The sequence below is a fragment of the Schistosoma haematobium genome, chromosome 6 (assembly GCF_000699445.3).
Source record: "Schistosoma haematobium chromosome 6, whole genome shotgun sequence".
NCBI lineage: Eukaryota > Metazoa > Platyhelminthes > Trematoda > Strigeidida > Schistosomatidae > Schistosoma > Schistosoma haematobium.
This window is the reverse complement of record NC_067201.1, coordinates 10,170,965-10,196,787: the sequence shown is the minus strand read 5'-3', so window position 1 is coordinate 10,196,787 and position 25,823 is coordinate 10,170,965. Positions and strand designations below refer to the sequence as shown.

The 25,823-nt window shown below is 33.5% G+C and overlaps 1 protein-coding gene across 1 annotated transcript; it reads left to right on the top strand.

Annotated features, from left to right (window-relative positions):
• The first annotated feature begins 306 nt into the window (after positions 1-306).
• CNOT2 (CCR4-NOT transcription complex subunit 2) lies at positions 307-13,353 on the top strand. Its single transcript, XM_051216825.1, has 6 exons — positions 307-701; positions 748-795; positions 832-907; positions 2,458-3,596; positions 7,163-7,378; positions 9,605-13,353. Exons 1-6 carry the CDS (start codon positions 685-687, stop codon positions 10,368-10,370), a joined length of 2,262 nt encoding a protein of 753 aa, XP_051065440.1. The 5' UTR covers positions 307-684; the 3' UTR covers positions 10,371-13,353.
• Positions 13,354-25,823: the final 12,470 nt, after the last annotated feature.

The following is a 25,823-nucleotide window of genomic DNA, read 5'->3' as shown; positions in this document are numbered from 1 at the left end:
TGACCTCATACTGGACGCCGTGGGACCTAACTCCGTGGTTCACTAGCAGTAATAATTTTTGGGATTTACTCACTCACAACAGATAGTGTACAAAAAGGAAAATTTACTTATCTGGTAGCAAGATCTTATATAGGTGGTTGGCATAATAATAACTAATTGACCATATAAGTTGCTTAGATTTAAATGCGTGGGATTAATGATTACCTAATTATAACTTGTTCTTTCAAGTTGAAACAATTTTGAAACTAAATTCTACAAACGAATAGTATTAAGACCAGTCATTTTCAATTTCCCAGTATCGATAGTGTGTTTTCAAATTTTGCGCTTCATCATCTAGAAAAAAACTTAGTAATTCTGTTGTTAAAATCAGCCCAAATAGTTTTTTTTGATCATCGTTTTAGGTTTCAGCCATTCATTCCTTTTTTCTTTCTTATCCGACACACAAATTACGCCATAAAGACCGTTGCTTCTAAGTGACTGATTATGAATGGCGGCAGCTCCACAATTGGGTTTGCATAATAGGACGTTTGTGTATTTCTTTCTGTCTCTGTTACTAGTCCTCTTTCTTCACTGCGAGAAGCAATATCATAAAACTTTCCGGTCTTACTGTGATTAATTTGGGGTACTCATCTTTATTACGTCCTTTACACTCACAGTGCTAATTCTACCAAATGAATACAGCTTATGGCAGGAATAGGACAGTAAGATCTTGACTACACCCTTAACTTCGAATTTTAAAATATTTAGGCGTTTCACTTCTGCTGACCACTCTGTTCCTTGGAACACTCAGACTCAGTATGTTGCATATTTCTTCACTTATGTTTCATGCAGATATAATATGGGGAGGGCTATGGTACATGATTACAATAAACCTGTCGCCACTTACGGCAGCAATTTCACAAAAAGGGTAAGTTTCATAAATCACTTTCATCATATGTGTTCGGATTTACATCCGTTTCCAGCGTTCTTATTGACATTTGTTCTCTTCTCATCCCTTTTTTCTTGACATTGAGTTATCTAGGTAAATTATGGTGTTAGTTAGGTACCTAATCGGTTTATTGGGATCCTTACTAAGTTTTTCCCTTCATACTTTCCTCATAACCGTCTTCATTACTTTAAAGAACAATCACAAGTTCACTGTGCTTCCATACTAATTTTGCAAACTTTGTTTCCAAGCAAACAGCATTGTTCTCTCTCCAGTTCCTTAATAACCTTTTTTTAAAGTCCTCCACACATAGTGTCTTGATCAGATAGCACCTAGTGTAGAGTTCTTTGGTTATTTTTATTATGTACCTGGATTATAATCGGATAGTCTACAGCTCAACACAATATCCATTTACCGATTCATCGTGGTTGACTCTGTCTTCATTTCGTTACTAGTACTTTGTTCAGAAAATTTCTTACTAGTAAAAATAATACTGTTGATTTCGGGACATAGGGTGATAAATAATGATTCTTGATGATTGTTGGTATTTGGATGTTTAGTGTCTACGAAGCTGTCGATGTATACCCTGGAAATTCGACCAGCGTATCACAAATCTGCGGTCTAAAGTTAGACACCTTACCATTCTTTTTGTAACTTGAAGATTTGGATGGCAAACACCACTAACGCAATATATATTGATTATCAAATAGTTGTATATACTTCGTTTCCTACTGAAAATCATGTCATCTTAGATAATTAGATGAATAATGTTGTTATATGTTTGAGAGGTTACGACAACTTATCTCCTAAGCCAACTACTACACTGTTATTCAGCGATACAAGTTAACACTTAAAGGTTTTGCGCATGCTTTTTGGACTTGTTACGTTACAGTTTGGCGCTCCCGAATCTGTTGAGTATCTAATCGGATCATAACTCTGGCCGCGATTCCATATATTAACTTCAATAAGATTTTTAGCTTCACTAGTAACTATTAACACGTAATCACTGTTAGATGCAATTAGACCTAACCCTAATTCATTCACCGAAGGTCACTTGTTTCAAATGACAATTTAATCAACTTATTTTGCTTCAGTTCGGAAGCTTGTCGTCTTTCCTTGTGTATAGCTTTACAGGTGAGCTTCATTGGTTACTTAATGGTTCCGTCGCACTAGTCATAGAAGTCAGTGAAAAACTCATTTTACTGCCATAAATGATCTGACTTAACACATACAAAACAAACTTGTGTTTAGCTTCTCAGCTACTGATTAATCAAGGTCTTTTTAACCGCCCATAATATATCTATACATACATCTTTTCTTGTTTATGAAACATTGTGCACCATCTATCGCCACTTTTGAGATATAAAAGCGGCACGAATATGCACTTCTAAGCTTTCTTTAGGTCCGATCCATTTTAAATGTAGTGTTAAAAGATCATGATTTAGGTTGATGGATATGTAGAATACTTGTAGCTTAGATTAATTTTGAAACCATTCCATGTCATTTTTTTGTTTTTATTTTGTTTGGACTAGCCTCTGTTTAGTGCTGGTAATCCGGTGAATACTGGGGCACCTAGTTTCAGTGATATTGCAACGCTTTCAACGAGTGGTTATAATTCTAGACCTGGGTCTTCTCAGCGTAATGGTGAGCTCATCAGTTCTATACCCAATGCATTCTCTGGAAGAACAACATATCCTACTGCACTAGATTCTAGTCTGGAAAATGGTCCTTCATATTTCAATGCATTGAATTATAATAATAGTCAGACTGGTCCTGCAAGAAATTTCTCTGAACCTTCTCTTTTCTCTTCGTTATCCACCATCAATCGGACAGCTGGGAATGACTTAACAAACAACAGAATTGGGCCCGGAAGTATTACCCCGTCAGTTCCTATAAACACTGCTATGGCCCTGGCATCTCGTAACCCTGGAAATCTTTACTCAAACTCAATCGGAAATGAAAATACTTCTTCGAATTCCACAAACCTTTCTTTATCTTCGTCTTCACGTGGTGTTACTTTAGATCCTTCAGATTTCCCTCCAATTTTAACATCTACTGGGCGGAGTGGGAATTCTTCCGCACCCTTTCATTCCTCCTCAAACCAGCCCCCCTTGCGGAACTATGTTTCCATTATGTCGAAAGGGTCTTCAACCATAGATCAGAGTTTAAATCAATTAAATCAACAATTTAGTCATTCTTCAAATAACCAGGCAGCTCCTCTGGAATTTTCTAAGCAGGATTTCCCCGCTTTACCTGGTTCGCACCAACCTACCACTAGCACTACTACGACAGTGTCGACGACGAGTGCCTTAACTGTCAATTCAACATCTGCTCATCGTTCCTTGTCGGCTAGTTCCATAACCCAAACTCCTGCTTCTACAAACTCTAGACGATTGTTTAGCCATACGTCCAACCACGTTTTAGGACCATCATCAGTCCGCAATCAGCCGGGATATTCAAATGTTCCCTCTAAATCTGTTGGCTCCTCAAACGGTATACAGTTACTTCCCAATCATTTAGTCACAAATATTCCTAAAAATATGATTTGTGATCAGTTCGGAATGTTAGGTTTATTGAAGCTGATTCGCGTTGGTGATTATGATGCTACGTTGAATATGCTAGCTCCTGGATTAGATTTATCCTCATTACACAGTAATTGGCAGACACCTGGGTAAGTTTAAACGTCCTTATTTATTTCTTTACTTGAAAACAAATATTGGTGCAAAGAGGCACCCAATACATATGTGCCACACAAGTCACTCAGTCTGTGTGTGGGCTGTGATACTGCCCGGGTGCCCAGACTGAAGCAAGTGGTTTACTTAGGGGGGCACACCCAGAGTATTCTATCTAAAGGTCTGATTCACATGGCAATGGAGCAACGTCAGGAGATGCAGTCCCATGGCAACCGATGACCAATAACTGGTTCATACTCCATTTGTTCCCTCAGGATCCTGAAGCCGATGTGCACCATTGGTTTGGAATGAGGGTCTTCCAACTTCCCTAGGTGGATCCTCCATGTCCACCAACCCGGTTAAGCACCGGACATTCGCTTTTCGTTCTCTCAATTTCGTAAACAACACCCCTGGTAGGAGAAGGCAGTGAGTGGGACTTCCCTGGCAGTGGTTGTATACGCGTGGACATGTGAGATCATTTCGAGAGGGTGAGCGGACTTTACCCATCCTTGGCCGTACAGGCCATTTGGGGGCTATTAGTTGAATAGTTCTTTTCAAAAGGAATCTTACAGTTATCTTTATGATGTTTGTCAACATGTAGTTTACTCACTCTTTCTCAAGAATTGTCAAAAAAGTAGGAAGATTTATAGGGATAGTTTTCAATTTTTTCGGTTGTATCACAAGAACTATCAATGTATATCACTTATTAAAAGTACTCTTTCTGTGTTTATGCATTACTAAATGGTGCTTGTACACCATCACCTAGATTCTATTTATTTTTTTGATCTAAGTGATTGCTCTTATTTAACGTTGCTTTTCTTTAGTAGATCTGAAATTAAACGAATCTCGGGATTTCTTCCGTACTTCGTCTTCTAGTCTGCTTCAGTCAGTTGTTTTCATTCCGCACTGTTAATACACAATTTCACGTAACACGATATACGTAGAAATACGGCTGAGGATAGGTAAAGTCCGCTTTCCCTCTCGAAATGCTTTCACACGGCTACCCATTTGCAGTCACTGCATTCTCGTGGCGGGGGTGTTATTTATGAAATTGAAAGAACGAAAAACGAATGTCCGTTGCTTTAACTGGGTTGGCGGATGCGGAGGATCCACCTAAGGGAGTTGGAAAACTCTCACTCCAAACCAATTGTGCACATCGGCTTCAGGATCCTGAGGGAACAAATGGAGTATGAATCAATTGTGTGGCGCATATATATCTTGTGCCCCTCTTGTACCAATATTTGTGTTCAAATAAATAAATAAATAAATCGTTGGTCACCGGCTACCATGGGACTGCATCTCCTTACGTCGCTCCATTGCCGTGTGAATCAGACCTTTAGATAGAATACTCTGGGTGTGGCCCTCTAAGTAAACCACTTGCTTCAGTCTGGGCACCCGGGCAGTATCACAGCCCACACACAGACCGAGTGACTTGTGTGGCACATATGTATTGGGTGCCTCTTTGCACCAATATTTGTTTTCAAGTAAAGAAATAAATAATAATTTAGGAATGGATGATCATATAAAATTAAGATTCATGAGCTTCATTAATGAGATAAAATTAATTAATGGATAACTTCTCGTCATTAAATATAGATTTTGTTAATTAAGAGTTAGGCATAGATTTACGTTGATTGTTTCCCCAGCTAAAGAGTAAACGTAACTTTATCACTGCTTATTTACTAACCAAATAACTAAATATCTTTCATGGTCCATGTCTACCTTTAACGGTCTATCAGGATGACATCTGTTGTTTACATTACTCTTACCTAATCCTTCGGACCTGATTTGTTACCGTACACGGAATGTTTTCACCTTCTCATCCAACAGATGTTCATTAGGTCATTGAATAATTTCTTTATTTGCCTGACAATATTGTTTTCTTGTTCTAATAATCCATAATATTGCTGAAAATATATTGGGATTCGGACATTGTCAATGTCGTGTCATCAATTTATATGTTTAACATTAGATTGTGGTACAAAATAGCACTTTTCCGTCTCATATTATTTGGTCTACAAAGCATCTAGTTAATGAGTACTAATAAGCTTTCATTCATTATCAAACTTTTGTTTGCTATCAGCTTGTTACTGTTAGTTTAACTCATTTTATAGTACTTGTTTATGTATTTAATGGTTTTATCTCAAGTCAAATAGGTTAGTTGAAAAGCTTTCACTAAGATACTAGACATCATTCTAGGTCTTGTTACAGGAATTTCTTGTAAATGTACAAAATATGATCCAATCTGCTTCTATTTTGGAAATTTAATAATTTTTTTCGTCGTTGATGTATAGTTGAACGTTCTTTGGTGTAATCGAATCGGCTTTAGGTACTTAAATAGCAAACATCGGTCTTAAGGGCGACTGAAGGGATGTTTTGTGGTATATCGACGTCGGATGTAAAAGCCCATGTAGTTTGAGTAGTGTTTTTCTTTGTTTTGTTCCTCAAAACTATAGTATTGGTAGTTCCTAGTATTCCAGACATTCATTAAGAATACCATATATTATTATTATTATTGGCTTTATTCAATATTATATTTTTGGTACAATATAGAATTCTCAGCACAAAGTATTTTAACAAACTTCCTTTTCTTATTTCTTGAACGACCCTTGCGGTAAATATTGAGTGGTCGCCAGTTAGATGTTGGCAGTTCAGCAATCGACACAGAATAATGTACATTCTTTTCGATGCATATTGCCAGCAACCACGACGTCTCTGATTAGGCTCTTATGTAACTTGTACAGCGAAATGCCGTAAACTTGTCACAAGCACTCCTGAATAGGTTATGCAACTAATGGGCATAATAATGTGTTAAAACAAACAAGAAGACAGATAACTTGTTGAAATATCCAGATGGCAGGAACAGATAGCCCAGATATTCAAACAGGCCACCTGGAATTTAACTAAGTAAAAGTATCAAATTATCATTTGGAAGTGTTCATATTAATTGTCCAGTTTAATTGGGTTCTTTACTGCTCTAAACTATCTAGATGAGTTCCAACTGATGTTTTCCTCTGAAGTTCCACATTGAGTCATGTTAATAGGTGTAGACTACTTGTTTGGTATGTGATTATCGTAACCAATGTTTAGAAAATTTCTGGTGTCATGGCTTAGAATCATTCGCAGTGGCGAGGTGCATTCACTCTTTGTTTTTTTAGAATCTGGTCCCCCATATCTCATATCTTTTTATTTCCTCTTCCCACATCTAGTCTTTCCTGTTACTACTTCTACTATGGTGGGATTTGTCTTGAAATAATTTTATCATGCTGCAGTAATTTGGGATGACAAGTTGAAACTATGCTCACGTGTCAGGTTTTACGTTGCGTATGACTGACTGACTGAGTATTTCCTAGAAAAACTTCACAGTAAAAGTTCCGGGGAATAAACTGGTATTCATCGATCCAACTAATTTAGAAAGTACACATTACAGTCTTATAAGGCAAGAACAGCTCAGTAGCAACTTTTAGTGATAAGGTTATGGCTCAATACTTTGAACATGTGACTCAATTATATTGAGTTATGAATTGTAAAACACTTCACCTATTTTCAATTTTTCCTCTTCTAGTGAACTTCATACCACCTTTGTTTCACCTCTTCAAGATTCTTGTTTTGGCCGTCCACAAGATATGGATTATCCTGTTCCACCGGAATATCTTATACGACATTTAGTTACAGATCGTCTACCTGATCCACCTATGAATCAATTGTCAGAAGAGACATTGTTCTGGTTATTTTATAATTGTTGTCGAGAAGAAGCACAGTTGGTTGTAGCGAAAGAACTGTAGGTTATGTTTATTACTGTTTTTGTTTAATTAGAATTCAGAAATTGTAAATTCAATATATATTTTTTTATTTTAATAATTCCGTAATTTTTCTTAGTTCAAGTATTTATTTGCACTACAAAGTGTGTTAATTCGTCCATGGAAAGTAACCAGTCTTTAACTTAAAGCATTAATTGCAATCTGTCATTCATGTAACAAGTTACCTGTTTTTACAATGGGGCGTTGACCTAGTGGTCAGGACGTCCAGTTTTCGGTTATCAAGTCTCTATTTCGAACACCGCCCCACCTATTGCGGTTCGGGCAACCAGTTAGTCCCGTTAGCCCTCCCATTTATGATGTGGCTTATACGCATATATCTGCTGAATGAGTTACTTATAAATTATGTATTATCACAAAAGCATTGAGGCATTTTTTATCAATTCAAAGCAGTCGTTGGACAGAATGTGCTGTTGAAATATGGCCCTATATTTTTATTTATTAGCATTTGTCAGAAACATGTATTATCTGTAACAACAACAGAATGGCAGCACTCAAGTCCAATTTCATTAAAATTAAATTAAAAAAATATGTCATTTTAGTTGGTTTGTATAAATGTTATCGGTCGGAATCACTTTTTTTCTATCTGTTAGTGATATTTTTATATTTAAAAATGTCTCATGGGAAATGTTTACAATTTGACAAAATAACAAACGTATTTGTCGTTTTTTAATTTTTTGTTCCTGTCGAACAAAATTACAAAATTTATTACACAAATTGGCATTCTATGTGCGCACGTGTATGTGTGTGTATATGTGTAAAGAAATAAATTGTAAATTTATTTCTAATTGCAGAAATAATTTACTTTATATTGAACAAATTATTATTGGAATTGATTTTAATCAATTTAATCTCTTTTCAATACATCCTGTTTATAATTAAAATTTAATTGTGAACTTGGAACTTATAAATTTTTTTTTTATAGTCTCTCTCAGCACTCAACATAAATAAGAATGTCAGTTACTCACTTACTTACGCCTGTTACTCCTAATGGAGCATAGGCCGCCGACCAGCATTCTCCAACCCACTCTGTTCTGGGCCTTCTTTTCTAGTTCCATCCAATTCTTGTTCATTTTTCTCATGTCTATTTCCATTTCTCGGCGTAATGTGTTTTTTGATCTCCCTCTTTTCCTTTGGCCTTGAGGATTCCATGTGAGGGCTTGTCTTGTGATGCAGTTGGGTGCTTTCCTCAATATGTGTCCTATCCACTTCCAGCGCTTTTTCCTGATTTCTTCCTCCGCTGGGATCTGGTTTGTTCTCTCCCACAGTACGTTGTTGCTAATAGTGCCCGGCCAACGGATCTGAAGTATTTTGCATAGACAACTGTTAATAAACACCTGTATTTTCTGGATGATGGCTTTCGTAGTTCTCCAGGTTTCTGCCCCATATAGTAGAACTGTCTTGACAGTAATAGCATTGAAAAGGGGCAATAAACCAATAACATCTAAGCATCCTTTCAAATAGGAAATACAATCTAAAGGTAAAAATGTGCGCTTTTAGTGCGAAAACAAGAAATTCAAATTTCCAAAATAAAACATTTACCAAGTGATGTCTGGGGATCTAACATCCCCAACATCTGAGATTTTACTTCTTCATGTTCTATCAGTATTATTTACAGAATCTATGATTACTAACCATACTTGTATGTGATAACTAGTTATTCAGTAAATAGTCGATTTCTAAAGTCATTGGTGATTTTCATCTGTACATGTGAATTCCAAACTTGGCTATTTTAATTCTTAGCTAGCTATATTACATTTGATTTAATTCTTCTGTCTATAATAGATACGTCGTACGTAGTTAGTAAAAAAAAATTATAGTTTAATTCATTGTAAATCCAAACATTTGTTTATATGCGCTCATTTTAATGGCATCAAACTCTCTTTTTTGATAAAATTGTATTCTACAGATTAGTCATTTTATGACGGTTTTTTTTGGGGGGGGGATACTTTGCATAATTCAAATAAAAAAATTGTTTTACACCCAAATTCTTAAGATTTAACTGATAAATTACGTTATCTGTGTACAATTCGTCTATTTAGGCCATGAACTATCAATAATTTCCTTAACTTTTATGCAAATAATGTATTTTTAATCAGCATAGACGTTGTTAGTAAGTTCTATTTGATTAGTTTTCCTCCGAAATAATTCTCTAAATGTTCCTTATCTTCGACTTTTTTTTCTTTAAGCTATCAACGTGAATGGCGATTTCATAAAAAAGAACAAATATGGCTTACTCGTATAGTGGGTGCCAATTTCACGTCAGATAACAACTCTGAACAAGGTGATTACTATTTTTGGGATCCTGTTAAAGCGCAAAAGTCTACCCATCAAATGACTATCTTATATTCAGATCTTGATAATGCACCAGCAGCATTTCGTCTTAGTTCAGGCACATTAAGTGCCTTTGTGAGTATCGGTTTACCTGGTGGTTCGCACAGTAATGTTCCACCACCACCTCCACCTCCTCCACCATTACCACAAAATCAACAACAACAGTTAGTTAGTTACCAACATCAATCACGTCAGGCGCAACAAGGCCAGCAAACATTTTCGCATACACATCATCAAACACTTATGAATAATCATAATCCTAATACATCAGGACCATTTATTCCGTTTACTGCCAATTCCCTGACTACTGGACCATCGGTCAATTCATCAAATGCTGCAACGTTAGCTAGTCTGTTCAACACTCGTCAACAGCAACCAATTAAGCAACCACAACAACTGAATTCAAATCCAAATTATTTTTCATCTCATAATCGAACTACTGGTCCTGTAAATTCATTGTTCACTAATCGATCAGCTCCAGTATCAGTTCCTGTGACTAATACAGTGATTCCTTCTACAGAAACTACATCAACTACTAATTCAAACTTTAATCGGCTGTCCAATCCATCACTTGTTAATGATAATCCCAGTCAAGTAGTTTTTGATGGTTCACAAATTTAGATATATATATATATATATATATATATATATATATATATATATATATATATATATATATATATATATTGTTTCCCTCCTGTTTTCTAAATCCATTTTCTTTTCTTAACGATATGGTATGAAAAGATACTCTAACAACTGCTTGTGTGCATGAGAGTGTGAGGGTCAACTTATGCATCTGTCTAATTCTGTCGATATTTCCCCTGATCTTGTCTCTTATTTCATTTTTTAATCTCTTGGTCACAGCTTCAGTTTATCACATGTTCTAAAATTTGTTTATCTTTTCTTTCTGTACACTTGCAAACAAACAAGAAAGTAAATTAAAACGCTAAGCTGTGTGTATGTATACAAAAGCCAACGAGACCTGTTGTTTTGTCTTAAAGCATAATTCTTTTTTCTTTTCTATATTTATATATATGAATCGAAATCGATGCATCTGTATTATTAGTCTTTACTTACATTTCATTTCACCACTGTTATTCTTCTAATCAAGATGATATTTTGTTATTCTTTTCCTAAAAATATTCCTCAATGCGTGTAGAACAGGGGCAGCTTGTCAGTTGAAAAGATGCAAGTGAATTATGTTCTGTGAACACGTGTACTATAGTGTGTAACCACTTATCTTTACCTTCTTTCTATTCTGCTTATCTTTCACACCATTATTCCATTTATGTCCATTGTTCTTTCTTCGTGAATATTATTCTGCCTTCTTAGAAAAACTTGTCGTTTATTTTGTTAACTTTTTATTAAATAAATTAGTAAAGGATACTTTTTAATTGCAATTATTACTGTCCCTTCACTTGTTTCAACTAATCTTTTTTTTGATTGGTTAGTAGTTAATGTGTATATCAATGTAGATAGGGTAGGTTTTCAGAATGTATGAATAGTAGTAGTAGTAGTAGTAGTAGTAGTAGTAGTAGTAGTAGTAGTAGTAGTAGTAGTAGTAGTAGTAGTAGTAGTAGTAGTAGTAGTAGTAGTAGTAGTAGTAGTAGTAGTAGTAGTAGTAGTAGTAGTAGTAGTAGTAGTAGTTATACTTAGTGTGTGTGTGTGTACGTGTGTTTCAGTAGAATGGATTTTCCTGATCATTCCAACTTGAATATCTTGTATTTTTACAAGTCACTTTATTCCTTCTCTAACTCCCGTTTTCCTCTGTTTTGTACAACTTCACTCACTCATTTTAAAAATCTTAGTTTCAACATTTTTCTTCATTGAAGACACAGTTCTTGAAAGATTAAATAGACGTGTGGATATTACTTCCTTTTGCATTCTGCACCATTTTCTTCTGTTTCACGCTTATACATACATATTTAACATCTATCTATTGTCTTTATTTCCTCGCTTATACTTGGACTCGTGTATTTGTATAAAAACCTGGTCATAGAGAGAGAGAGAGAGTGGAAAGTAATATTAGTTAATCGGCTAAATTAATTATAACTTAAGTAGTGTTAGCATAAATATTGTGCTGTATATCATATCCCATTTTTCGTGTGATCTTCCCCTTAGGATATATATAATAACTTAGAGTTTTCGCCTCTTTTCTTACTGTGTCTAATTTTTATTGTACTTTGTCTGTCTGTGTATGTGTATATTCTGATCAGATAGAGGTAAATATTCCTTAAAAATATAAATATATAAATTTTATATTACAAATATGCATCCTATTAACTTTATTACCTTCGTCAAGTATAATATGGAAAAATTTATTTATAAGTATTTATTGTTGATTTGATAGTTTTCTTCTATGGATTAAGAGCCTAGATATTTGCAATACTTTCAAAATTACAAGGGCTCATGGCATATTTTTCTACCATGGTTAGAATTAAACAGCTTTTAAAGTATAAACAGTTGGACATATTTTGTATTGTTTGTTTGAATCTTCCCATTGATGTTTAGGACTACAACTGATCAGTCTTATTTTCATATGTGTATTCTGTGCGGATTGCCTCACTTCACAAGCATTATAAGCGAACGGTCCTGGGTTCGAGTCTCGGAGTGAATACCAATACCGGCTGACGAGTCCCAAATAGGATGAAACGCGGTCCTAGATTCCACTGCTAGCCACCAACCATCTTTGCTGAAAATAGTTGAACTGTTTCAATGATTTTAAATTAATGTTATTCTCAGAAAAATATATCGAATTACCATATAACTGAAAAGATTTATTTTAGGCGATGATTTCTTGCGTATGCACTGTTTAAAATTAGTATGTGAAAAAAGCTCAGGATTTACTATGAATCTATGATAATATGCAGTGATACGATGTGACCGATTGATTGATGTAACCTCAGGATAATTCGAAGTAAAAAAACAAGACCACTGAATAGAAGAATATGTATGTTTTTTATGTAATGAAACCGGTATCCTCATGTACAAGATGTTAACAAAATAAACGTCATCGGTGATTAACGGAAATTAGTTTGGTTATTTACTCTCCAGTCATTTAGGACTTTCGGTTTTCGACTACAGTCCGTTATATAAAAATTAATGTAAATTCATGTTTATTTATTTTATGGAAATATGGTAACCTCAAATGTTAGTTTTTGGATTACGCATGTGTCGCCACGATAAACTGAAAAGTAAATTTAGATAGATTTTAGTTGTTATTACTCGTTAAGTGGAATCTTCCTCTTCTTTATATTTGCATTCTACTTCAATGTGCTGAATATTGACCATTAATCGCATAGAACTTAAACATGAGAAGTCGATATAATCCAACAAGGTTCAGTCGTAATCTTAAAGAAAGTCAGAGGTGGCATCATTCTATGAGGTCACCGATCCATACGTATAGGTAGGCGCAGACTATCTGGTTGGAACCCACGCATTTATCAAGCTTTAGAGACGATGAGCGACACCATTCAGAATCGGTTGCAATCGCACCGACTAGTTTATTCTGCCTTAAGATATTCATATCTTTTCTCAGCAAATCCATTCTCTTCTTTCATATCAACTATGTCTAATATTTTTTTAATCACAACTAGTACTGTTATAACTACTTCTTTGGGATTTGTCTCATGTGACTGCGCTAATATGGTGTGGCACTTTGGTCTGATACACATACATAATTCCTAGGTTTTTTGTTGTTTATGATTAACTGACTGATTGACTTAAAAGAATATATGTTTCTTACATTATTTGGATCTTATTCACAGATGTTATTATTTTCCTACACTTTCTAAATAGTCATTTCACTTACCTAATTGTGAACAGGTTGTACACTGTGTCCTAGTTGATAAATTCCTACATGCATCTTTATGATCATATACATGTTTTTCACGTAGAGATTATTAGTTAATAATATTTCCTCAATCTATGTCAGATTACCAATAGTTTCATGAAATTTGAACGTACTTTGTCAGTATGAATTATCTAGTGATTTGTAATCTCAAAACAATTTTGATTAACAAGCAAACAAACTCCGATAAGCTTATCTCGTTTAGTCAACAAAAAACTCTAACCATTGGTGTCTCTTTTTCAGACACGTTTTGATGTTCACAGCTTTTATATAGTTATATGGGTAAGTACTAGTAGTAGTGTCATTGGAAAAACATTTTTCTGAACTAGATTTCATCCATTATATGTTTTATTATCAGAAGGGGGTTTTGTGGAGATTTTAGTAATTTCAATTGTTGAGACCGTATCACCACCACTTTTCCATGGTGGTCTAGCTTCAATTGATCTCAACAATTGAAATATGTTTTATTATTAATATTATTATTATTTTGTGTAATAAATCAAGCAGCTGGTTTAATGCATAGAAACCCAATTTCTGAACTATGAACTTTATAAATCAGCTTTCGTAATAACGTTTATTTATAAAGCTTACTTATAATTATTGTAGTTCAGCTGATTAGTTTCGTTCATTGTGATTTAATTAATGTGTGTGAAGCGAGGACCTGGTGGTAAAAGAATTCATTTTCTAACCACTAATTTTGGTCCATCATCGGTTTGGACAGCGGGATAGTATCATAAACCATCATACACATGAAAATGTGTGACTCAAGTTCAAGTACATGAATCTGTACTTGGTGAGTTGTATCTTGAAGAAGATATGTTAAACGAATGTTCTTCAAGAAATAATCATAAAAAATATTGTACTGATCAACAGAAGTCCTTGGATTTCCAGAAAAACTATATACTAAGTCCTCCAGAGAATAATGTTCAAATAAAAAGCCTGGTTATAGTATACTACTATACTGACGAACTTAAGCTAATTATTAGCCAAACCAAAGAGTGTTTAACTATAAAAGAATTAGCAACAAAACATTAAAATCTCGGTGAGTAAATGGCTCTGATATGGATGATAAACCCTTACACGTTGCTTTATTTAAAATAGTAAACGGAGAAAATCTAAGTCTAAGTATCAAGAGTTGGGCTAAAGTTATAAATAATGCTTAGGGTTTTCATCAAAACTTGACATCAGATATAATGGCATGATGTTTTGGCTTATAGATTTATAAAAGCTAAGCTTAAGATTTAGAGCTAGAAATTGGAATTAGAGAAGGCACAAAAACCCTTGACTATGAATTGAATCACAATAAGCACTTAGATTAGATAATCTGCCTTAAAGGTATGCATTTCTCGTAATTTAACTTAAGCACCAAGTCACATTCACTATGTAATTGAATAGAAGGTACTTTTTAAATTATCTTTCATAAGTATTTTAGGAACGAGATATTGACAATTCTTACTTAGTTTATAATATACATACTGTCCTTCACTGCACACTAAATCTTGTGGACAAATCAGAAAGGCAGCTTCTTACATCTAATTGGCTCATTCCAGGCCGTCAATATAGTATACTTTTAACAAAAGCCTTATTAAAAGGAAAATTGATTACTACTACTGAGTAGATAATGAAGAAAGTATTTAGAACAATTTGTTTCATTGCTAGTCATTTCCATTAAAATACGATTAGTGAGTTTTGACAGTCAGTTCTTTGCTTTAAAGGTATCATTCCCATAGAACAGTGTCCCATGACTTGTTTAAAAACTCGCATACAAAGAATACTTGATTCTGCGCCGCAGATACTTTTATGTGAGGGCTAGTGATAAGAACTGCTGGAACTAAATATCTCATTGTTGAATGTTGAGTAATATAACTAGCGTATAATTTTCGATTCATTCATAGATATTGTATTGTTTTCGTTAATTTTGTAAGTTCATTAACAATTTAATCGATGGAAGTATTGCTCTGGTACGGCCGAGGATGGGGAAAGTCCGCTCTCCCTCTCAAATGGCCACGCGTATACAGCGACTGCCAGAGAAGTCCTACTCACTGCCTTCTCCTACCAGGGGTGTTGTTTATGAAACTGAGAGGAAGAAAAGCGAATGTCCGTCGTTTTAACTTGGTTGGTGGATGTGGAGGATGCATCTAGGGGAGTTGGTAAACCCTCATTCCAAACCAATGGTGCACGTCGTCTTCAGGATCCTGAGGGAACAAATCGCGTATGATCCAATCGTTGGTCACCGGCTACCATGGGACTGCATCTCCTTACTTTGCTCTACTGCCTTGTGAATTAGACCTTTAGATAGAATGCTCCGGGTGTGCCCCCCTAAGTAAACCACTTGCTTCAGTCTGGGCACCCAGACTGTATCAGCCCACACACAGATCAAGTGATTTGTGTGGCACATATGTATTGGGTTCCTTTTTTGTACCAATATTTACGTGTCCAAATAATAATAATAATAATAAGTGTTCTTCAAACTTTCTCCTTTTTTCTTAAAGACATAAAGACTCCTTTATATAATTGGTTAACAATACCAATATGCTTTTCAATGTTTATTTAATAGTACACATCAATTAGATCATAGAAAAACACACTAGTAACAAACTTTTATTTTTAAATATTCATAAATTTTCTAACTTCATTAAAAGATTTTCTGTTATTTCCACTGTCACTATTTTTTTCATTTTTATAGTTTTTAGTGTTAACTCATGTACTGGTTACACTTCAATGAATAGTTTGTTAATATTCGAATATCATGTGAATAATGCTAAATTTTTTTCTTTTTGAGCGCGCGACGGAGAAAGAGATGAAGAGGGGGTTCGCTCATAAAATAATTTAAATTCATTTCCTATTACCTTATGTATTATCATATAGTAGTCTTCATATAATTTACACTTGTTTAATTGAATATAATTAAAACAATATGAAATGATCAGTTTAGGCGTTGTGGAGATTGTTAAGTTGTTTTTTCTTTGATTGAGATCATGAACCGATTGATGTTAGAGACCACCATTGAAAACCTGGAAGCACTGGACGGCTGAGGTTAGACATTAACACCGTTGGATGCCGGCTCAGTGGCCTAGTTGGCTAAGCGCCTGGAGCAAGACTGATAGGTCCTGGTTTCGAGTCTCGCGGGGGTGCGGGATCGTGGATGCGCACTGCTGAGGAGTCCCATACTAGGACGAAACGGCCGTCCAGTGCTTCCAGGTTTTCAATGGTGGTCTAACATCAATCGGTTAATGATCTCAATCAAAAAATTATGAAATAACTTGAAATTGATTGATACAAGGATAAATTAAAATGAAAGTTTGTATAAAAATTTCAGCATTATTAATTATTATCCATTTTATAGTATATTTTGTTACCTGTCTGTATTATTCGGTAATTTACTCAAGGTCATTCAGAATAAAACTAGCTGACATAGTGATATGTCATTATTTCAGCTAATGATAATCAACTTAATATTGTAGTAAACATTCAAATAGTGATCTGTAAATAATGGAAGATTATGAATCCTACTGTATTTATTACCCATGTAATATTATCAAGATTCTGATTTGTCTTATGACGATACAACATTGGTTAGCTACAAATTTCTTTGTGTTTTAAAAAAAAGTGGTGAATTGGTATTTTTTCCCCCCTATTTGTTCATTTTTAATTCTGTTTGTTTTTCTCATTAGGTCTTTAAAATTATTCTTATACAGATACAATGATAAGTGATTGTATTTCATTATGTTTTAATTAACATAATGCTTAATGTTGACAATTTAGTTTATCAATGTACCTACATCAGTTAATGCCTTATGCTTTAAACGTATAGTACACCAATCGATTGTTTCAACGTTATTTAGTTTGCTTGGTAAGATCAGATATGACATGAATTGATATCATTCGTTCTCTGTATATAATCAATAATGATATAATTGGTTAACAATCTATGTCAGTCTTATATATTCGGGTTAACCTGTAATGGTAAAGTTTAGTGCTTAAATGGACCTAATGTGAATAAATCCCTTTTTTTTGTTATTTATATAATCTTACTAAAGATTAATTGAATAGCGTTTAGTTCTTATTCAAACTATTTTAATTCTTAGAAGTGAACAATCATTCCCCCTGATCCTAAGAGAAATTAAATAAATTTCCCGTCTATTGTATATTTATAAGAATAATTTGGGAATTATCAATAAAACCTTTATATCTATAGTTGTAAATTGTGTGTTTCATTTATTGGTCACTGATTTGAGAGTGAAACTCCGCCTGGAGTCCCTCCGTGGGCTACTGCCGGTCCCAAGCCAGGATAAAGGAGGAGGGTTGGGCATGGGGTTAGCGAACCCATCCCGTAGAAAACTAACTCGCTAAAAAAACGCTAACCAGAAAAAATTATTCGAACCTTTTAAACTCTGCCCTGGGAATCAGAAGGTCTTCATTTAGAAGAATTATGACGCCTCATGATGAAAGCCGAGTTCCTGACAACCAGAGCAACCATTTATTTAGGTACATGGAATGTTCGTACAATATGGGACACCGGGAGAGCCTTCCAAATTACTGCAGATTTGAGAGTAAGATTGGTAACAATGTTTTGCTGTCCAGTCTTTAATATTAACCGAATCTTAAATTAATTATGATTTGATTAATGGTATATATTTTGACATTAAATTGTTAGACACAAACATGTAATCTTTATGGAGAATTAGAAAATTCAACATTGTTAGTAGAATGCAAAACACACTGTAATCATACTGATCTCATTATATGTTTATTGAATCATTTCGGTTATGATAATGTGTGTGATAATATTATTTCCCAGTTAGATTTTATTAAATGCTCAAATTAGGGAATTCTAATAATAGGATTTGTAAATTCTATTTGAACACAATACAAGTACAATAATCCCAGGGAATTTTCAATATTTATTTATTTTAACACATAGATATTGGTACAAGGAGGCACCAAATACATATGCGCCACACAGATCTCATTTGATATGTGTGGGGGCTATGATATTGCCTGGGTGCCCAAACTGAAGCAGGTGGTTTTCTTAGAGGACCACACCCGGAGCCTTCGACCAAACGGTCAGATCCACAAGGCAGTGGAGCATCGTAAGGAGATGCAGTCCCATGGTAGCCGGTGACCAACGATTGGTTCATACGTCACAAATAAAATAAAAAATGAAAATGACGAATTTTCAGTAGCACGCATATATATATATATATATATATATATATATATATATATATATATTCCTTTCACATGAACTTCTCATCTATCTTAGTAGCGTAATACAAAATTAAGCCGGCATCCAACGATGTTAATGTCCAACTTCAACTACTCCACGAAATTGCGCCATCATACACCATTGTCTTCAGTGAGCTGATATCTCATAACAAAATTGACATAAAAAAGTGACTAATCAGTCATGATAATATCTACTGTTGACTATCTTTTGCGTAACATGTGCACGTATAATAATGGTTATAATAACATAAATTTTTTAACATTTCGTCACATGTCTCTGCCCTTTCGGTACTGTACTCAAGGTCACCAGTAATAAAAATGGATGAATGAGGGATCATACATATATGTTACATTAATGAATATGCTAAATTTTTTGAAATTGAATACACTGCTTTTATTATCATTCAATGATGTATAGTCGATATTGTTATAAAGTATTTATCTGAGATTAATAATATCTTGTGTTGTTGTTGTTGTGATTATACACCTATGATGTTATTGTTTATGATAAATGTAAATTTCAATATGAATAATTCTGTATTAAAGTCAGGACAATAAACAACTTTTTATTTATTAATCAGTATGGGGTTGTGGAGACTGTTAAGTTTTTTGATTGAGATCATGAATTGATCGATGTTAGACCATTATTGGAAACTTGGAATCACTGGACGGTCGTTTCGTTCTAGTATGGGACTCCTCAATAAATACTAGTGGTAGTAGTAATAATAATAGGAAAGATATTTGTAAATCTTCTTTATGGGAGTATAAGGTTCTCTGAGTTTGAATACAGAGAACCATTCAGCTCACTAGATGTAACACTATTGGAAAATACTTGTAACTGAAGGTTATGATTTATAAGACTAATTATTTCGTAACTCTGATTTATGCGTAGGTTATTAATTAATTCCACTGTTTATAAGTCATCATAGTCATGTAGATTAACGAACGCAGTGTGTTTTTTAATACTGTTCTATGGTTTTTCTCCACTTGGGTTTACATATTGACGTCTTCTTTTCGATTTCTTTTTCATCGTCTCTGGATACATACATGGGTTATTAGTTTGAAAACATTCAATATTCAATCAATAGGTTTGGGTTAATACACACCTATAACTATTGAGTCATTTTAATTCTCAGCTTAAGAAAAAGAGCATAAAGTCATGTTATGAACTGATACAGATTCTTGTGGACTTTAATGCTTCTTCATACGTTGATCCGATCATAAACCATTGCAAACAGTTCTAACAATATGGAATAACACTGATTAGTAGTGTTTTCGACAACATACTTGAGTATTATCACCGATTGCTGTGACAGTCAATGATCGCGTATCATTCCATCTAATCATCATACATAGGTTGCATTCATCAGTTTATATTAATAATTGGTTGGATTGAAGACAAGAGAAAATCTCAGCATATATTTCGTAGTTTCCAATTTTGTATCAACAATATATTATGTAAAAAGTAATAGAAATTGGTGCTAGATGGATTTAGCCGAATCTTCTGACTCAGTAAAATCATCAATGGCTATTTTATTAAATCGTTTGGAATTACTGGATTCTTGAAGGAATACAATACCGTCTGTATCATTATTGGCACAGCTTTATGTTGTTCTGTTGTTGATATTTATTTTGGAACTAGTCTTTGTTGGTTTAAATCCGTCCTGTTCGGATTGCCTCAAAATACCCAGTTTGTCGCAAGTTTTATAGTTACTAATAACAATATAAACATTACACCCATTGAACAAGTCAGTGGATATTTATAATTAGTAGCTCACTGAATAACGCGTTGGCGTTTAAAGTGAAGCTACTAGGTTCAAGTCCTAATGTGAATATTAACAAAAATGTGATAGCATCCAACTGACGAGCGCCAAATAGGATGAAACATGCGTCCTAGATTTCACTACTAATGACAATCCATCTGTTCTAGAATAATAACGTTTTTTTTAAAGACTTTATTAAAGTTGGGTTGCAAACCACATAAGGAATGATTTTCAACATTCACGTTCTTTCATAGTTTACTCTAATTTTTAACAATAAAAACTACACAATACAAAATCAATATTTCTTTGTCAAACAATCAAAACACTAAGATAATCATCCTTATTTGTGTATATATACCGTCATAGGTCATAATGAACAATTACAGGATACATTAACAAAACATTTTAAGTCACAAAAGTCAATCTATTTGATTGGTTAAAAATAAAGCACCACAATAAATGAACAAATCAAAAAGCACACAGATATCTTCTAAGAAAACAGTTGAATTACAATGTTTTGTGTTGCTGTATCATTCGTTTTTCTTTCTTTTTTTTTCTGCTTCATCTTGACAATGGCATAGCTCTTTTTTTCGGAATTGATTAACGCCCATAATGATTGCAAAATTTCACATTACAAAAAAGGACTGAGAAAAACAACATCACTGTAAACAGGACTAATCAACATGTTATTGACTAATTCGAATTAGAGAACAGCTAGATTAAAGGCATTGTCTTTGTAAATTTGTGTTTTCTTGTTCCATTCTGGAATAGTTTCTGGAAACTTATAAATCGATAGATAAATGTTAAAAGCCAATTGTTTCCATTTAATAAAACAAGTTTTATTTACAAATTTGATAAAATTTATTCTTTCATATTGATCATAACGTTTACTTCATAGCTAGATGTGAAGTAAGCATTCTTTGTGCTTCTTGATTAACTACGCTAACTAATGCAAAAAACAATTATTAACATAATGTTATCTGTTTGATGTGTTAATTGCAAGACGCGAAGAAGCTATGTTTAATCTCTTGTGAAGCTATACATGCATACTACTGAGGAGACTTGAAATGACTCAGAAGAGATTTTAAATAATTTCTAATATCCAATGAGTTTTTAATGACAAAAATATGTTTATCACAGAATATTAGTGATTGTAAAGCATTATATCTCATTTGGTCTCAATTTATGTACCATAGTTAAAGATTATAGTTTAATAGTCTAAGTTCTTCGATTATTGATTATTAAACAGACAACCTTATCAACTGATTCTGACGTACATAAAATTGAATAAACGGATGGTATGTTTAACAATTATAGACTAATCTCATAGATTAATCAATACATAACCCTTCATATCGTTACTTGCTGATTATCAGTAGTATAAATTTTAAAAATAGAATTAGATAGTCTATTGGTTTTAGTTTGTTACTTCTTACAAGGGTACTACTTTTTTTTCAAAAATATAACGGATATCTGAAATAAGTATGAAAATTAGTTTCAAATTGTGATATTTATAGTTTAGAGACCCGTTTTGTTAAGAAAATTTATCACAAATCACTGGGGTTCGAATTCTTATTTAACATGATTACAAATTTCCTTATTAAATAATCTGTTTTAGAACTAATTAATTAGAGTTTAGAGATGCTAGACTGCAAAATATAATGAACTGATTAAAGTTCGACTGAGGAGTTATGTTACTTTCCATGAGATCTGAACGTCGTGGATTCGATTACTCATGGAGTTGTAGATGTAAACTGCTGAGGAGCCGTATACTGGGACGAAATAACTATCTAATATTACCTAATTTTCAATGATCATCTAAGTAAGATTAATGGTCATATAACTTGCTTAGTAAATTTAACTTAACACTGATAAGAATAGTATAATGATAATGATCGTTGAGTAGGCATATTCACAACTCGAACTTTGACTATAAGCTTTAGTGTACTTGATTATTTTCAGGATTCATACAGTGTTATCACAGTTCACAAAGTTATAGACAATTAAATTCATCCGTATTGGTAAGTTCAAACTATCTGGTTTGGGTTCATACAACTATTTTAACCAGTAAATGGAAAACGGTAGTTGAAATATTTTAGAATAGGTCGCAACGGCAGAGATGCATTCAATCTTCATCTTCAATTATTTATAATTTTTATTTTGAAAATTAATTCTCTATTCGCGAGTAATATCTTCTACATAAGAACTTTCGTCTAAATTTAAACGACTAGTTTCACAGTATTTGGGCGCCGAGTTGATGTAAGACATTAAGGAGGAAGAATGTATTTGTAAAATCTCAGCGAATGAATTTTGAATTAAATCCAACGTTTCACTCGGTAATCTGGTTTAAATGTTTTCAAGGAAATGTAATCAAACATCAAAATGATCGAATATAAATCGGTACTTGGTTCTCTGGTTCACTGTATACTAAATAGATCATGCAATCAACGTTAACAATGTTTAAATTAGGTATTCGCTTTAGTATGTAAGCGACAAGTTGTGTTAAGATAACAAATTATGTGTATATGTAAGTGGTGTGAGAAGAAATTTCACTCACTATCTGTTGCCTCTGATCTGTGAATTCTTAAGAAAACATACAATTTTTATATATAACATGAATCATATATATCATAGTGAATGAAGTTTCTTTTCACACCTAAGATTCACTTACGAATATGCACAATCTGTTATCTTAACACACTTTTCGTTTAACATCACATATCTCATACACACTAAAGCGAATACCTACTTTAAACATTGTTAACATTGATTGAATGATCTATTTAGTATACAATGAACCAGAGAACCAAGTACCTATTTATATTCGATCATTTTGATGTGTGACTACATTTCCTTGAAAAAGTTTGAACCAGGTTGCTGAGTGAAACATTGAATTTACTTTAAATTCATTCACTGAGATTTTATGGATAATTTCTTCCTTTTTAATGTCATATCTTCTATGTCTAATGTTGTTTTTTATGTTACGACTAATACTCTTACTACTTCTCCTACCCTGAAATTTATCTTAATAATTTCATTTAATCTGATTTACGTATACATTGCATATTCCAACACATTAACTATTCACTTATTTTAAGAGATTAATTGCAAGATAAAGAATGATGATATCTATGATATGTCCTGACGAGCATAATGAATGGTAACTGTTGGGATCTATTTATAGACTAATACTATACATATATTTTTATTGTGTAATTGTTAAGTAACTAAACTATGTATACTTATATTCCTCTTATTATGAGCTTTATTTTGATCCATAGACTATTATTATACGATTTACCATTCAAAAGTTATGCTGAGTTTATTAATTACAGTCACCCACAACTACTTTTTGGTTTGATCTTGCACAATTATTATTTTCTATTTTATGGTGTGATGTGGTCTGTTTAGCTTGTATATAAACCCAGTATATTTGTAATATATTATTCATATCACGTACGAAGTTCTACGTTGTTAGTGGCTGACTGACTGACTAAACTGTTCGTACGAGTTTATGCATCATTTGTCTGGTAGATAAGTCACTGTTCTCTAATTGGCGCTACCATTACGTTATATATTAATAGGGCACAAAGCTACAAGTTATAACAACCGACTATTAGTGTAAAAAAATAAAATAACTTAACTAATTATAACTGACTGAATAGAGATCTTTAAGATCATTTAAAAATTTGGTCTAGTAATCATGAATGAACCAGCACGTGAAGACCAAAAAAACAAAACAACAACCCTGTGAACTCATGTGAATGTACTATATGCAAAAAAATTTAGTGTACCATGAGTGATTTAATACAACACTTTTAAGTATATGATACAAACACCACATAGTAACACGTCATATTATAGAAATTATGATTGACAACTAAAAGGTATATATTTACCTGATATTATAACTACTGTATTATTTATATACACGGCGTCAAAATTCATTCTTTCCACGTGAAAAAAACAACTTTTTTGCACCTAATTCCTTTAGACCTAATTTCATATTGTTATTTCGAATGAAAATCTTGATAATAATAATAATAATAATAATAATAATAATAAAGCAATTTACATTTATCATTGAACAATGACACATAACGTGACTGTTGATTTTACTTACTTACTTACGCCTGTTACTCCTAATGGAGCATAGGCAGCCGACCAACATTCTCCAACCTACTCTGTCCTTGGCCTTCCTTTCTAGTTCTATCTAATTGTTGCTCATTCTACTCATGTCTATCTCTATTTCTCGGAGTAATGTGTTCTTTGGTCTTCCTCTTCTCCCTAGGCCTTGTGACGCAGTTGGGTGCTTTCCTCAATTTGTGTCTTATCCAATTCCAGCGCTTTTTCCTGATTTTGGAATCATTGAAAAAGAGTCAGTTGTTCTATGTACCAGATCATTTCTATCTCAATCAATTTAATTTAAAAATCTTTCAAGAAAATGAAAACTAACTTTACAGAATAACAATAAATTATACTTAATTAGTATTGGTTGAAGTTAGACATTAGCACCGTTGGATGCCAGCTTAGTGGTCCAGTGGTTAAGTGCCCGAGCGCAAAACCGCCGGATCCTGGGTTCGAATCCCGCGGGGGCAGGGTCGTGGATGCACACTGCTGAGGAGTCCCGCACTTGGACGAAACGGCCGTCCAGTGCTTCTAGGTTTCTCATGGTGGTCTAGCTTCAATTGACTCATGATTTCAACCTGTGAAATTTCTAAAAATCTCCACAAAACCCATTGTGATAATAAATAAATTGTTGACAAGGTTATTTATGATTAGAAAAGAAAAAAAAGTAATTAATGATCCATTCACAAAATAGAGGAAATGGAATATATGCTTAACAAAATAACAGTTACACATAATCAATATATATATATATATATATATATCAACCTAACACCATACATCCATGTGATATTTACAATATTCACCTAATCATTAATGTTAATATCACGTTTAAGTAATAAGTAAACATTTCTAGATAATGTGAAAATACTTTCAGAAAACAATTATTTTCTTTCTTTCCTTTTCCAGTCAATCTGCTTTAGTTAATCTCTCTTTTTTGTCATTTAAATAATATAACTAAATGATTCATATATTAGTTGAATTATTTAGTTGATATTGTTCATCAAAATATATCACTTAACTTGATTGTACAATATCTAGTCTATTGTTCATCATCTTCTTCTTTTTTTCCCTTTCTATTCATGTGGATTCGTTAACATTATT